A 15,080-nucleotide genomic window follows, 5' to 3' on the forward strand; every position below is an offset into this window, starting at 1 on the left:
TCAGCGCTAGGCCCTGAGCCCTGGGGCAGGGCCACGTTCTCTGTATCCCATCACCTAGCATGGCCCCTGGCACACAGGAAAGACTGGGAGGCGAGGCGAGGCGAGGAGAGGAAGGCCAGGCCAGATTCGCACCTGGTCCCCTGTCATCTGGCCTAACAGGGAGGAAAGGCCTAGAGTGAGAGGAGGATGGGGGGGGGTGTTTGAAGGCTGAGGGCCTGTCATTTTTTTTCCTGTAAATCTTGTAGTTTCATGCTCCAGGGGACCACAGAGTAAGAGTTAGTGGGGAGTGAGTACAGCCTCCCCCCTGCCGCCCGCCCCGCCCCAACCACAGTCCCCACCAGGAGACGGCATGGGTCGCCCCACAACTTTCCCCAGGATCCGTGTGGCTCCCCTCCCCCCACCCTGACCAGTGTCCCCGCTGGTGGGTCCCCGGGGCTGCCAGCACCCCCCCCCCCAGCCATCCTGTTCTCCCACCTTGCCGTCTGCCCCCTGACCCCTGTACCCCACCTCCACCTTTGGGGGACCAAGAGCATCTGTCCAGCCCATGTCATTAGACCTAGATGGGGGATGGTCACTAGAAACGAGGCACATAGAGGCAGGCAGTCCCCTTCCTGATGACCACCAGGCCACCTCCCTTCCTCTCCTCACCCCACACCCCCTCGCACAGCTGCGCAGAGCACTTAACTCAGAAAAGTCAGATTTCTGCTTTCCGTTGTGAAACTTGAAGAGAAGCAACCCCAGGCCCAGGCCACTCTTCGGAGTGTGAGGTCCAGGGGAAGGGGGGAGTGATCACCTGGGGCGCTGGTGGGGAGCATGCTAATCTGGACCCCAGGTCTGCCTGGGCCATGTTCCCGTAGATACCGCAGGGTGCGTTTTGGTACCATCCTAAGTAAACCACATTGAAGTCTGGGGAGGCTCAGCTGTTCAGTGAAAGGGCTGCAGAGGGCGGGTGGGTGCTTGGGACACAGAGGTGCCCGTGTTTGCCGAGAGGCTGGGGAGGGTGAGTTCCTCCGCGTCCCACCTCCAGGTCCGCCTTGGTGCTGCTTGCAGTGGGCAGGAGTGGAAGTCCACCGGAGGACAGACGGGGTGGGGGGAGGTGCGAGGAGCCGTAGGTGGCACTGAGCAGAGGCTGGAGGAGGTGACAGGGATTCATGAGAAGGGAAGGGAGTGGACACTCTCGATGCCCACAGAGTGCCAAACGTTGGTCCTTTAACCTCTGTTCGTATTTCAGAGATGGGTAGTGACCCAGTTTTGCACATGAGGAGACTGGAACACAGATAGGGAATAACTCGCCCAAGGTCACATCACCGGTCAGTGGCACAGCTAGGCTTCAGACCCAGGTCTGCTTGATGCCAGAGCCCCTGGCAAAGGCTGGGAGGCACCTCTGCTCTGGCCCCCAATGAGGTCTTTGAGGAACCTGGAGGCAGACAGGTCTTGTGCTCCTGGAATGTGGGTTCAGGACAGGTACCCATATCCCCGCCTCTGAATATCCCTCCCACCTGACCTCTCGCTGTCCGCCCACCCCCCAGGCCCACTGACTGGCCAGAGGTGCGCCTCCTACAAACTCCATGCACTTCCTGTTCCCATGAGCCCACCGGCTCAGAGCCCAATCTAAGCCCCTGTGGCCCTGCAGTCGGCGTAACTCACTGAGGGGCCCCACACTCTCTTCAGGACTTGATCACATCCCCCCAGGGCCACGAGGCCCTGTCTCTGGACCCCCAAAGCCACACAGTTCTCACCTTGAAACTGCACCCTCCTTCTCCCAACTGTGCTCTGATCCCAAGTGAATGCAAGGCCCCCAGGCCCCAGACCCACCACCTCGCCAGGCAGGTGAACCCTGGAGCCAGGCTTCCTGGCCTCGAATCTTGGCTCTGACGTCTCTCCTAGCTGTGTGATCTTGGTCATATCACCTAACTTCTTAGAGACTCAGTTTCCTCATCTGCAAAATGGGACTGATAATCCCTACCTCATGCCCTCCAAGAAGAGGATTAATGAGATCTTGCCTGGAAAGTGCCTGACACATAGTAGATGCTCAATAAATAGTCCCCATCATTAATACCCTGAGTCGACGGCTCTGCTTTCTCCTGGGTCCTTGTTAGACCACCGACCCTTCCCTTTGCTGCCCCCTCATGGAGTCCCAGCGAAACCTCACCAGGCCCCAGAGTGAGTCCCTGCAGAGGCTCTGATCCCCAAGGCCTGGCAGCTCCTCTCCGTGACTCCTTTTATCCTTACCCCCAGCCCAGGCGGACCCTCTCACTCATCCCCCCCAGGACCTTCCCCCTGACCCTGGCCTCCTCCCCTTTGTTCTCTCCAAGTGCTCCTCGAATCCAGGATCCCGCCTTGACCCCTGCGCCCCACCTCTGCTGGAGCTGGCCGAGCTCTGACTCGCCCTGTCTTGCAGGCTCTCCAGGTGGCCCGGCAGTTCCTGCTGCAGCAGGCCTCCGGCCTGAGCTCCCCCGGGAACAATGACAGCAAGCAGTCGGCCTCTGCCGTGCAGGTGAGAAGGGCGCCCCGCGGTGCTGGGGCCTGGGAGGGTGGGCTTGGCACAGAAGGAGAAGGACTGGGCTGGACACCTCCTCTGGCTGGTCCCGGTGCCAGAGAGGGGACTGCACTGGGTACAGGGACCCCACCTTCTGCCCTGCACCTGAGTGCCCTGGCCTTCCTCCTGCAGAGCCTGGTATCTGGCTCAGAGTTGGAGCCTGGCTCTGCCCGCGGAGTCTCTCCTGGGCACGTCTTCATTACCAGTTGCTCTGGCCCTGTGGGTCCCTCGGCCCGTCCCTCTCTGCTCCCCTCCCAGGCTCTCTCACTTGCTGAGGTCACCACGCACCCCCCCCTTTGTCTCTCACCCTCTAACCCTGTCTCCTCTCGTTTCCTGTCTCTTGATGTCTCTCTGTCTCTTTTGTTTTCCTTTGCACAATCTGCCCTTTTTTCCCCCTCCCCCTCCCCCCCAGCGAGCCAGCCCATCTGGCTGGCTGGGGGAGGGGAGATCGGGGTGAGGGGCGGGGGGTAAGCCAGGCCTTCTGTTTACCTTTTGTATCACAAAGAACTTGGGAGAATTGCCGTCAGAGTCGGGGTGGGTCACAGCTCTGGGCCGCCTGCTTCCCTCCCCCTGGCCTGGCAGTGGGGGAGGCGCGGAATTGGGGAGAGGATTAAGCGGGGCTTTGAAAGGAAGTTTATCTAAGGGAGGAAGGGTGAGCACGATCTGGGCGTGAAGCACTGGAGCCTGGGGGATGGGGTGCTGAGGGGTAGGGGGGCCCGCCAAGAGCTGGGCGCCTGGAGGAGAAGGACCTGGGGCTGGGTTTTGTCCCGAGGCAGATTCCGCTGCTCTGGGCTTTATGGAAAACAAGCGTACGTGCTTTGGAGAAGTTGAAGGTGCTGGACAGCCGGGCTGAGCAGCGGCCGCCTTTTCAAAGTCTTCAACCTCAGGAGAGCCCTCAAGGGCGGGGGAATCGGGCAAAGAGGGGTAGCGGCCTGCGGGGCGGGGAGGGGAGGACGGACTCCAGAGAGACTCCCAAAGAGCAACATCTCGCACTGGAATGATGTAGAAGGTTCTCATGCCCACCTGGTGTCAAGACAGTGTCTCTTCCAATTAGGGGACGAGCCCCCCGATACTCCCTGGATCTGAAGTGGTCGGTCCTCAGGCTGCTGTTCTGAATCTTTTCCACCCTGGGCCCAGCCTAGGACCCCGTTGCAGGCAGTTGGAGACTGAGGTCAGGCATCGAGAAGGACTTTGCAGCTGGGTGGGGGTGGGGAGATCTGAAAGAGGTGGGGGAGGAAGGGAGGCTGTGGAATATTCCTCAGGAGACCACCTCCATCCCAGAAACCTCACTTGACAAAAAAGGTCACTCTGCAAACACTTAGCTCTCCTTAACACTGGCAGAGCGCTCACCATGGGGCAAACACTAGGTGGTCCACAAACACCATCTCATCTAATCCTTGGGGCTAGATGCTGTTATGGGCCCCATGTTGCAGCTGAGGCAACTCAGGCCTGGTGAGGTTAAGCAGCTTGTCCAGAGTCACATTGCTAACGAAGGGCAGAGCCAGGGCTGGAGCCCAGACAACTCCAGAACTCCTACTTGGGTGCCTGCACTGTGATGCTGCCACGTGCTTAGCACAGTAGTGAACCGCAGCCCCTACAGAGCCCTGGCCCTGTGGGTCTCTGGGCTCTGGGAGATGGCGGTTCTTGGGGCCATGGCCGAACCTCTCCAGGAGCTTGGAGCCCCAGCTGGTGAGCTTTCTCTTCCTTCTCCAGCCCTGCATAGCTCCCTTGCCCCTCACCCTCACCCTCAGGTTCGCAGGCTCCAAGGAAGTGGGGCTTCATCCCCGAGTGGGGTCTAGGGCCTAGAATCAGCTTTCTGTGAGCTCGAGGCTACTGAGGGGAGAAGGGAGAGTGCATTCCGTGGATCTGGAGCTTGAATTAAGTGGGTGATGCAGCTGGATGACAGCCCCTTTCCAGGGGTCCCCGTAGGATGCCGCTGTGCTTCCTAACTCAAGGAAGGACTGCCTGCCACTCACCTCCTGGCTGTGTGTGCCATCCCTCTCATGGAGCGTTGGAAGACTTTCTAAAACCAGATTCGGTCTGGCACCAGCCTAGAGATTGCAGGGAGAGGTCAAGGCACAGAGGGCATAGGTAGCTGAGAGTTTCGGCAGAAAGGTGGCCAGGGCAGGCTGTGCCCAGCCTTTGTCTCATCTTAGCCCCCTTGCCGTTTTGGAAGTTCTTCTTGGTGTCTCACCACAGTCTTTCTTGCTGCAGCTCCAGCCAGGACTGCAGACTACCTTCTGGTCATTTGCAAGGGAGTTTAACCTAAGCTAAGCTCTGGCCTAGTCTCCCCACTCGCCCTAGGTCCCCAGACCCCATACTTAAGAGGTTGAGTCTGGGTCCTTGATTCTGGCACCAAATTGCATCCATCCCAACTCTCGGCCTCCAAATAAGCTTCCCCTGTGTCAGGTACTACCCCTGTTTCTCCCAGGCCAGCCTACTGTATTCATGGTGGTTGGAGGGCCCCGGGCCTAAGCAGGGTCCCTGAGGGAGGGGCTGGAGGCAGCCGTCGGCATTTTGCCCAGGCCTCACACTGCCAGGGCTTTTGTAAGCGTTTAGCTGCCCTGGCCACCCTCCAGATGGTGACTCACGGGCCTCGCTGAGCTGACTAGCTGACGGTGCCCATCCTGACACATCCTAGCCTGGTAAGGGGTCAGCGGGGACACCAGGGGAGCTCCAGCTCAGTTCTCAGGACCCCCAAGGGGCATGAGGGGAAGGGCTGGGCTCATCCAGGTCAGGCGCTCAGCCAGCAGCAGCCACCTCGCTGACCTTCCTTGACCCCACAGGGCCATTTTCGCGACAAGTCCACATGCGGCAGTCTGTCCAGATTGCTGCAGCCGCCTCTCCGGCCAGCTGCTCGGCCACTTGGCAGGATCGGTAGGGGCCAGGGAGGCCTTCCAAGGTCATTTCTTCCATTCCCCTGCCTCCCAGTAGGAAAGCCCCAAGGAAGGAAAGGCCACATCCTTTCCTGCAGGCCATTTGCTGTGACTCACACCCCTGGTGCCTGGAAGGATTCTCCTGGGTGTCTGGGCTCAGTCACCCCGGCTGGGGGCCCTGTCCACCTCCTCTGGTTCAGTCCTCATGGCCATGAGAATGGGAGGCCCAGAGCTTTGGTCCGAAGGGGCCCTTGTGCGCCTGAGGTGGGAGGAGGAGAAGAGGGGAAAAGGAAAATCCAGAACGTTTTAAAAAGTGATTTTCTTTACCTTTTTAGACTCTCACGGCATACATGTCCCTTTGACTCACTCCTTCTCCCACTGTCCCTCTGGGCCTCGGTTTCCTCATCTGTCAAGCAGGGACCATGCCTGTGCTCACCCCAGGGTTGCTGTGAGGATGCAGGGAGATAAGACACATCAAGGGCTTAGCCCGGTGCCTGGAACATCATCAGCCCTCAACAGCATCCTTTTGGGTGGAGCGGGGAGGGCAAGCCTCCCAAACCCCGGTGAGCGGAGGCGGAAAGTGAGGCTTGGTGATTTCAAAGTACAGTCAATGTCACAGGCAAGGACCTGGGTCACTGACTCAGAAATCCAGGGCCCTGAGCTCGACACCACATGTCAGGTGCCCCCGTGGGAAGACGAAGGAAGGAACAGGTGGGCAGCTGCCTCAGGGGCACCCAGCAGAGGGCATGGGCTGGCTCTGCAAGAGGGGGCGTGGATCGGTGCAATAGTCTGCCCCCCACTCCCAGAGGAGCTGGGAGTGGCAGGCACAGCCCTGCAGCCTGGCTTTCTCCCTTGGGAGAGAGTTGGAAAGAGGGAGGTGGCCTTTGGAATCTCCAGCGTTGTCAGCTCCCCTGATGGTTCCATCTCCACATGCTCTCCTAACCCTTCTCAAGACCTGCTCTGCAGTGCGGTGTGAGGGCGGTGGGGCACCAGGAGCCGCGGAGCACATGGACCTGGCCCTACATCCCAGCACTGCCACTTAAGGGTCTGCATTACAGGCCCCTCGGAGCCCTCAGCCATACAGTGTGGCCGGGGCTGAAAAGCAAGGTGCCTTTTCCAGGGAGGTTCATACAGAGATGACTAGGGTAAAAGAGGGGCGTGCAGGGCTGGGGCTCAGCCTCTGGTTTTGGGGGGGCAAGGGGGGGTGCAGTGGGACTTAACGATGTTGCTGGATCCATTGCACTTCCCCGCTGCTCCTCTGCCTGGGGACTCCCTCACTGTGGCTTAAGGCTGAGTCCCGCCCCTGCCAGGGATCCTCCTCTCCTGCCCCATGTGTGGGGCTGGGGGAAGCTGAAAGGGTCCAGGAGTCCCCTGGGGGCATAACCTGTCCCTTCCTGACTAGGACAAGTCTCTGCAGGATGCCACCCCCTCCCCCCTCCCCCGACTGGGCCACCAGTACCCCTCCCTCCCTGGAGTAAGGTTGATCTTGGGGGAAAGTAACTCAGTTCAGGGGGCACGCTTAGTGAGGTCCCGCCGCGTGCCCGCACTCTGCTGGGGCTCGGGAGTGAGGTGGGAGAGTGATGGACAGTGGCCGATTGCCACCTGTCCTGCCAACGCGGCATAACAGGACAGAGTGGCAGCTTGGACATCCCTGGCTCTGACTACACAGCCTGGGAGTTTCAGGGGAGGTGGGAACGGGGAAAAGAATGAAGATAATGCTTCTCCCTGAACCTCTTGCCTGTAGGTAGCATCTCCAGGCCTCCTGTTGTGGGATGGGGTGGGGAGATGGGGGATAGAAAGCTGCCCCACTTTGGGCATCGTGCCTGTTCCAGCTGGAAGGAGGCATCTCCAGTCCTTGTTTTATGGCTGAGGAGACTGACACCCCAGAAACAGCAGGTGACTTGCTGGAGGCCACATGGCAAGTTCAGTGCCAAGCTGGGATGGCGGCCTGCCTCCACTACCACCCCACCCAGCTTCCCTGTGTGGTCTTCTGTCTCCTGCTGTTGGACCTGATTAGGGGATTGCACCTGCAGGCTTTCATGGGATGGCACCCCCAGCACTGTCCAGACGTCGGCTTGTGTGCCACCTAGATAGGCGTGGGGGAGTTTGTGACATGATTTGAGCGGGGCCAAAGTCCAGGTCCTCAGACTGCGTGGGCCACATTTCGAAACTTCCCTGCTGGCCAGGCCCACCTTGTAGATAGTGCTCTCGGAATGGACTGAGCAGCATTCGGGAGCGGCTAGGCACACCCCCCCACACCCCCATCTCTGGGGGAGAAACCCTCCCAAGCATGGATCCTGCTGACCAGCGTGACCAGTGTGTAGAGAGAGCGCATCCTACAGTAGCAGCCAACCCTTAGAAGCACTTGCTGTCTGCAGGCCCTGTTCTAAGTACTAACCCATTAGCCCTCACAGTGACCTGAAGAGGCAGGAAAACCAAGAACAAGGGAGGTGAGTCACTTGTCCAGGGACACACAGCCAGCCGATGGCAGAGCCAGCACGAGAGCCCGGGAAGGCTCACTCAGGAGCCACGGGGACTGGGCCTTGGGTGCGTGCCCGCCCCTTTCCCTGGGGCGGGGTGGAAGCCAGCGGGCTCACAGGGGCCTGAATCCCACAGGTGCCTGTGTCAGTGGCTATGATGTCGCCACAGATGCTCACGCCCCAGCAGATGCAACAGATCCTGTCACCCCCACAGCTGCAGGCCCTGCTCCAGCAGCAGCAAGCACTCATGCTCCAGCAGGTGAGTGCCCCCCAGGCAGCTGGTGAGGCGGGAAGAGGAGGGTGGGGCGCTCCAGGCACTGGCCTTCCCCACTCCCACCCTGTTTACTACCCACATCACCCCGGGCCAGAACAGTGGCAGAAAGAAACCAGAGAGACTGCTCAGGCTGGATTGGCCTGCATTCCTCCAGGACAGCTGGGGAGAGGTCAGAGGTCAGGCCTCTCCCACAGCAGACCCTCACCCCCCACCCCACCCCCACCAATGCTCCCTCACAGTGTGCCGGCCCCACCGTATCTCCAAACCCCGGGAAGGTCAAAGGACATCCAGGCACCTTGTCCTGAACCACCAGGGAGACAGAGGGCTCCGGGCTGTGGGGCAAAGCTCCCCTCCCCCTTCCCTCCTTTCCACCCCATCCCGGGGCTGCTTAGGGACCCGTCTCAGAGCAGACCTCTCCCCAGCTGTCCTGGAGGACACCTGTTCCACAAGAGGGCTGGCGTTGCTTTGGGGTTGGCGTTGCTTTGGGGTCGGCCGTCCCCTGCCTGCGCTAACCCCTTCCCACCCGCTGTCCACTCCCAGCTGCAGGAATATTACAAGAAGCAGCAGGAGCAGCTCCACTTACAACTCCTCACCCAACAGCAGGCTGGGAAGCAGCAACCCAAAGAGGTAAGGGCTGGAGCAGGGCCGGAGGTGTCCCTCAAAGGACCCGCCCCGCACCTGCAGACTCCGCCCTCTCCCCACCCTCTAGACAACACTGGGAATCCCAAAGTGGCCAGGAGAGAATTGCCTTGTGGGGATACTAGAAAAAAGGAAAGAGAGGCTGAGGGAGGGGATGGGGCAGCGGGGGCATGGGGGACAGAGACCCCCGTTTCTCCATTCCCTCCAACCTCCTTCAGTCCTTCTCACCTCATTCGATTAGGAGAAGGGCTGTGCCCTGTGTTGTGGGGGGGGAGGGGAGGGGAGAGAGAGTGTGAGTGATGGTCCTCCTTTCATGACCCCCTGCTGCCCTGCTCTGCCCTCTTCCTGCCCACTCCTCTCTTAGTGACCCAGCACCTCAGCCCAGCCCTGAGAATCCTCCGCAGCACCCCCCCTCCCCCACCTCATCCTGCCCTAACTTCTGTCGTTTCTTATAATATCCTGCTCCACCTCTCCAGAGAACTCCCCAGCCTCCACCCCCTACTCATCTGGGCCATGGTGCCTCCTAAGTTGCCACACCAGGCCCTGCGGTGCCCCCCACCTCAGGTCCCAGACACATGCTTCCCTTCTCCTGGCCAAACCACAACCTTAATTCTGAGTTGCCTCTCCCCGGAAGACTGCCCTGCGGAGCCCTGTCATTCGCTCCCACCCACAGCCTCCCCCTCAAAGGGCTTGTATTTGCTGCATTTCTCTGCATGATCTTGAGGCTGGGTTTACCAAGTAGCCAGCAGCGCCCCACCCCCCCCCACCCCCCCCACCCCCGCTTTCCCCAGGGCAAGGGGGCCAACCCACCCTGCCTCCCAAGCAACCCAGGACTTGCTTGGCTCCTGGGCTCAGAAAAGACTTGCTGGCAGGCTGGCCATGCCTGAATCCAGGGGGAGGGTGCCATGGGGGCCAGACCAGGAGACAGAGGCACTGCAAGCAGACCGAGCAAGTATAGGCAGGGCAGGCAGCAGGCACCTGGGCAGTAGCCACGTGATTGTTCCCTTGCCTGGGTGCCTGGGTCCTGATGACCTGCTGAGGCTGATCTTTTAAAGTCCCACCGGACTCCTTGAGTCTCTGTATCTAAGAAGCAACAGAGGAGAAGAGCTGGCGGGGAGAAGGCCCCCTCCTTGGAGCGGAAGGGGGGCACTCCGGGCATGTGGGAAGGGTGCCCGCCAGGCGGGAGTGGCCCCCGGAGCTGACAGGCTCATCTATCATTGTGATGAGAGCCCCCCGCCCCCTGAGGCGAGCACAGCTGCGGTGCGGGAGCTGAAGCAGCGGAAGGAGGGAGGCGGGAGCAGGGAGGGCGTCGTGCTGCGTGTCTGGGTCTGGCTGTGTGTGTTTGCGCGCGTGCGTGCGTGCGTGCATGCGTGTTTACTGCGAGGAGGCATGCAGCCCTATGGAAGCTGGGCCGGGAGCAGAGAGGCTGCAGCTGCGGACACCACAACGACAGCACCGGGGGCCGACAGGCCTTGGGAGGGGGTGGCTGCAGGGTGGGGGCCAGATGGCACGCCTGAGGCTGATGGCACCCCTCTCTGCCCGCCCCCTCGGGCCCCCCACCAGGCACTGGGGAACAAGCAGCTGGCCTTCCAGCAGCAGCTCCTGCAAATGCAACAGTTGCAGCAGCAGCACCTGCTCAACCTGCAGAGGCAAGGGCTGGTCAGCCTGCAGCCCAACCAAGCCTCGGGGCCCCTCCAGACCCTCCCGCAAGGTGAGTGCCCAGCCCCCACCCAATCCCAGCCCCACAGCCCTCACCATCTGGGGGGCTGGCAGCCCTTGCTCCCAGGAGTGAGGTGTAGGGGAGAGAGCATGCGTTCCAGCCTCCCCTCTCTCTTTCCCGCAGCAGCCGTGTGCCCAACGGACCTGCCCCAGCTGTGGAAGGGCGAGGGTGCTCCCGGGCAGCCCGCCGAGGACAGCGTCAAGCAGGAGGGGCTGGACCTCACTGGCACAGCCACCACCGCTACCTCGTTCGCCGCCCCCCCCAAAGTCTCACCCCCCCTCTCCCACCACACCCTACCCAACGGACAGCCCACTGTGCTCACACCTCGGAGAGACAGGTGCGGGGCTCCGGCTGGGAGGAGGTGCTACAGACCGCCTGGAGAACCAGCCGGGACCCTGAGGGCTGGCACCTGTGGTGGGGGCTGGGAGGGAGGAGTGGCACTCAGGGATGGGGAAGTTTACCTCTGCCAGGGCGCACAGAACTGCTCAGATGGGGGAGCTGGCGCAGGGCTGCCAGGGTCTTCAGAGTCCCTGACCAACATCTCCCTTCCTCCTGCCCTCCCAGCTCCTCCCACGAGGAGACGCCCGGCTCCCACCCCCTGTATGGACACGGAGAGTGCAAGTGGCCCGGCTGTGAGACCCTGTGTGAAGACCTGGGCCAGTTTATCAAGTAAGTATCCCCCTGACCCCCCCGGCTCACCACCCCCCAAGAGGACCCCGCGTCCCCTAGCCTGCCACCTAGCTTGCCCCTTCTTGGGCCTTCAGCCACCAGCTGTCCTGCCATCCTCACCCTGGGGGGCCTGGGTCCTTTTCTGTCCGCTGTCAACTCCCTGATCACTCCTGCTCCCCTCCCAGCCTGTATTCCTGGGCCAGCGGCCTCCCCGCCCCCTCCCCAGGCTGCCGGAGCCCAGCTGGGTGGGGTGTGAGGGGGAGGGGAGGACTCCCCCCCCCCACACCGCCCCGTCGCCCTCCCCAGCTTCCCCAGGCTCAGCTCTGAGAGTGATGGCCTAGTGACGGCCTTCGGGCCTGGCGGACAGGCGGCTGGCAGCAGGCGGCCAGCTGCCACGGCCGTGCCAGGCTCTGTCACTGACTGATTAACTCCGCTGTCTCCCGGACCCTTGCAGCATCAGGGTCAAACAAATTGTTTTCACGCTTCGTCAGAGGTTTACTTAATTAGTTCATTTGCAATTAGATCTCTCTGTAGCTAGGATTTTAGCAAAGACATCAAAGGAGGCTGACGAGAGAAGGCGGCTTCCTCCGTTGCCCCGTTGTTTTTCTTTTTTTCCCCATCTCTTTCCCTTCTTTGTGTCTCTTGGTCTGTCTGCTTTCCAGGCTGTGGGCGGGATTAGAGGATGGGATGGGAGGGTGGTGACAGCAGGAAAACCCGGGCCAACTTTCTCTTCTCCGCCCCCTCCTCCCCCGGAAGACACCTCAACACAGAGCACGCCCTGGACGACCGGAGCACGGCCCAGTGCCGCGTTCAGATGCAGGTGGTGCAGCAGCTGGAGATCCAGGTGGGGCCCAGGCAGCGGGGAGGGACATGGGGGCTCCCGTTCCTGCCTCACTCACGGGCACTGACTTTGCAGGAGGGACTTAGGGGGTCTCATCTGATGCTTTTCCTAGGTCCTAATTAGGTTGGGGGGCCAGGGCACCTGAATTCCGAGGGGGAAACCAAGGTTGGGGGCTGTCTCTGCTAGAAGGTCCCACCTTCTACCAGTCAAAACAACAGAAATGAACAGGAATGGGAATAGCACTTACTCTGGGCTGTGCTAAATACTTTGCCTGTGTAACTCCAGGAATCCTCTGCACAACCTTACGTGGTGGGTACTATTATATGCCCACTTTACAGATTCGGAAAACAGAGGCACAGAGAAGCAAAGTTTCCTGCCTCTGGTCACTCAGGCAGTGGGAAGCAGAGCTGGAACTAGAACTGGGGCAGCCTAGCTCCGGAGGCTGCTCAGGACAGCCCGTCAGGCAGCCAGTCACTATTTACCCATTTCCCTCTGGCACCTAGCAGAGCACCCTGCGTGAGAGGGTAGTGGTGAAAGATCTATTGAATTTATGAATTGGGGTGAATGGATCATTCATCCATTCCCACGTGTCCATTGAGTGCGTGAGGACACTCTCACACACAAGTGCCACTGAACTCGGGTGATGTTCAGCCACAGCCTCTACCCTGGGTGGGGAGAAGAAGCGGGTCTTCAGCGAGCAGGCAGCGCACCCCCCCCCCCCCGGCCTGGCCTTGGGGTGCGACGGGCCAGAGGGGCAGGGAAGAGCCGGGGCCTTCCAGGAGCTGGGATGCCATGGGCAGGGCGAGTGGTGGTGCGGACAGGAGCGCGGGGAGGAAGAGGACCCGGCTGCCTCCCCGCAGGCACAGCCCCTGCTCACCTCCGGCCTCTCCACAGCTCGCCAAGGAGAGCGAGCGGCTGCAGGCCATGATGGCCCACCTGCACATGCGGCCCTCCGAGCCCAAGGCCTTCAGCCAGCCAGTGAGTGACTCTCCCTTCCCGGCGGGCCTCCCAGAAACCCCCACCCGAACCCCCGCCCTGCAGCCTGGGTCTCCGCATCCTCCCCGCGTCTCTCCCTCACAGCTGAACCTAGTCCCCAGCTCCTCCTCCTTCTCCAAGGTGACCGTCTCCGCAGCCGACTCGTTCCCAGATGGTCTCGTGCACCCCCCCACCTCGGCCGCCGCCCCTGTCACCCCACTCCGGCCCCCTGGCCTCGGCTCTGCCTCCCTACACAGCGGGGGCCCCGCTCGCCGGAGGAGCAGTGACAAGTTCTGCTCCCCCATCTCCTCAGGTAAGGGCCTCAGGGAGGGGCCGTTCCCCAAGCGCCCCCCATCCCCCCTTCGGGCTACCTCATCCTCTCTGTCTGTCTCCCCCAGAGCTGGCCCAGAATCACGAGTTCTACAAGAACGCCGACGTCCGGCCCCCCTTCACCTACGCCTCCCTCATCCGCCAGGTGAGCTTGGGGAGGCAGATGGCGAGGGTCCCCCTCCTTCGGGGGGGCCCAGCCTCCTGGAGGATCCCGGGGCCAGAAGATGTAACTTGCCACCTGACATTTGGCCTCTGCCACTCGACCCTGCATTTTCCTTTTCAACCAGCCGGGATCTCCTCCTGGGTTGGGCTGAGCCAGCCTGCTGATCACGCAGACGTGTCTCTGGGGTCACACACACTATCGTTGCTTGTTCCACCCGCTGTGTCTCCCGTTCTCGTGTCCATGTGTGCACACTCACAGGAGACCATTTTCCCATAGACCTTTGGTCGCTCGTAATCTGTCCCCCTGCCCCCCCCCCCCCACCTGCACATGCAGGTGCACACACATACCATCTCATGCTTAGGGGTGCCCTTTGCCAAAATCAAGATAAATTCCACACAGCCCCCACCCCTGCAGCTCTTTATCCCCAGAATCCCGCTTTCCTTCCCCACGGAGGGCGGGGGCCCTTGGAGCCATTTTCCCGCCAGAAGAAATGCCCGTGCCCCTCGCACGAGTGCCTGGCCCTTGAGCCTCGTGTTCCCTTCAGCCCCTGGCTGGGCTGTGACCCACTGCCCCCTCTCAGGGGGCCGGCGAGCACCCCCCAGGCTTGTCCACCTGCTTCCACAGCGGGTCTCCTCTGCTCTCTGACGAGTTAAGGGCCAGACAGAGGGGAGCTCCTGGGGGAGAAAACCCAGGCCTGTGATCCTTGGAGGCCCACGCGGAGGGTCCTTGTCCTTCTTCCCTGCCCGCAGGCCATCCTGGAAACCCCCGACAGGCAGCTGACCCTGAACGAGATCTATAACTGGTTCACCAGGATGTTTGCCTATTTCCGGAGGAACACGGCCACCTGGAAGGTGAGGCCTGCCCCCTGCTCAGCTGGGGCCCAGGCGGCCCTGACAGTTCCACATCCCTTGAGACCAAGGCTGTCTAATCCCCTTGGAGAGGGGGATTCTACAGAAATGGCCCCACCAGGGCCCCTGCACCCCCACCTCCAGTTCTCTGGAGTTGCCCCCCTACGGGGCCCAAAGACACCAGCCCCCTGAAGTAGGGCGTCCAGGAGCCCGTAGTGGGCTAGGCCACTAGGGAGGCCTGGATTACATTCGCAGGTGGCCCTGAGGGTCCAGATTCCTTGGCTACAGGCCCATGCTCTGAAGCCCTGGCTGGGCGAGGGGTGTGCAGGCCTGGACGCAGGGATGGACGGAGACCCTGGACTCTACGCCGGGGCACAAATGCTCACCACAGCTCTGCCACCAGTGGCAGGAAGATAATTGTCTCCATCCAATTAGTCGCTTTAACACCTTCAGCCGTAAGTTTTCCTGGGGCTTAGAAGCAAGCCAGGGGGGGGAATCCTAGAAAAATGGGACACAGATGTAGACACGGTATGTCTGTCTGTCTGATGGGTTGAGAATATTAGCGTCTATGCAGCAGGGTGGGAAGCGGGGAGAGGAGGAAGAAGGGAGTGTCTGTGCCCTGTGGGAACGGAGGGACTCCAGAGAAGGATTTGTGGCCTTAGTCGTGGTAGCCTCCCCCCGCCCCCCTCCCCCCCAATTCTCGGAACCTGAATTGGCTCCCTGACT

At 61.2% G+C, this 15,080-nt stretch overlaps 1 protein-coding gene across 10 annotated transcripts in view; it reads left to right on the plus strand.

Moving 5' to 3' along the window:
• Positions 1-15,080, plus strand: part of FOXP4 (forkhead box P4) — a 50,847-nt gene that overhangs the window by 27,834 nt on the left and 7,933 nt on the right. For 3 of the 10 annotated variants that reach the window (XM_084968055.1, XM_084968054.1, XM_084968053.1), the window contains exons 3-13: positions 2,402-2,497; positions 8,032-8,154; positions 8,710-8,796; positions 10,372-10,519; positions 10,655-10,865; positions 11,093-11,197; positions 11,954-12,041; positions 12,933-13,016; positions 13,155-13,326; positions 13,412-13,488; positions 14,256-14,357. In XM_084968055.1, the coding sequence (XP_084824181.1) occupies positions 2,402-2,497; positions 8,032-8,154; positions 8,710-8,796; positions 10,372-10,519; positions 10,655-10,865; positions 11,093-11,197; positions 11,954-12,041; positions 12,933-13,016; positions 13,155-13,326; positions 13,412-13,488; positions 14,256-14,357 (1,293 nt within the window). Of the gene's footprint in view, positions 1-2,401; positions 2,498-8,031; positions 8,155-8,709; positions 8,797-10,371; positions 10,520-10,651; positions 10,866-11,092; positions 11,198-11,953; positions 12,042-12,932; positions 13,017-13,118; positions 13,327-13,411; positions 13,489-14,255; positions 14,358-15,080 lie in introns of all 10 variants that reach the window. The other 7 variants (XM_084968050.1, XM_084968051.1, XM_084968049.1 and 4 more) reach the window with 3 other exon arrangements.

Source organism: Sus scrofa, chromosome 7 (assembly GCF_054392235.1).
Source record: "Sus scrofa isolate SSC_HxYL_T2T_F1_AM1 chromosome 7, Sscrofa_HxYL_maternal_Yorkshire_Landrace_v2.0, whole genome shotgun sequence".
Classification (NCBI taxonomy): domain Eukaryota; kingdom Metazoa; phylum Chordata; class Mammalia; order Artiodactyla; family Suidae; genus Sus; species Sus scrofa.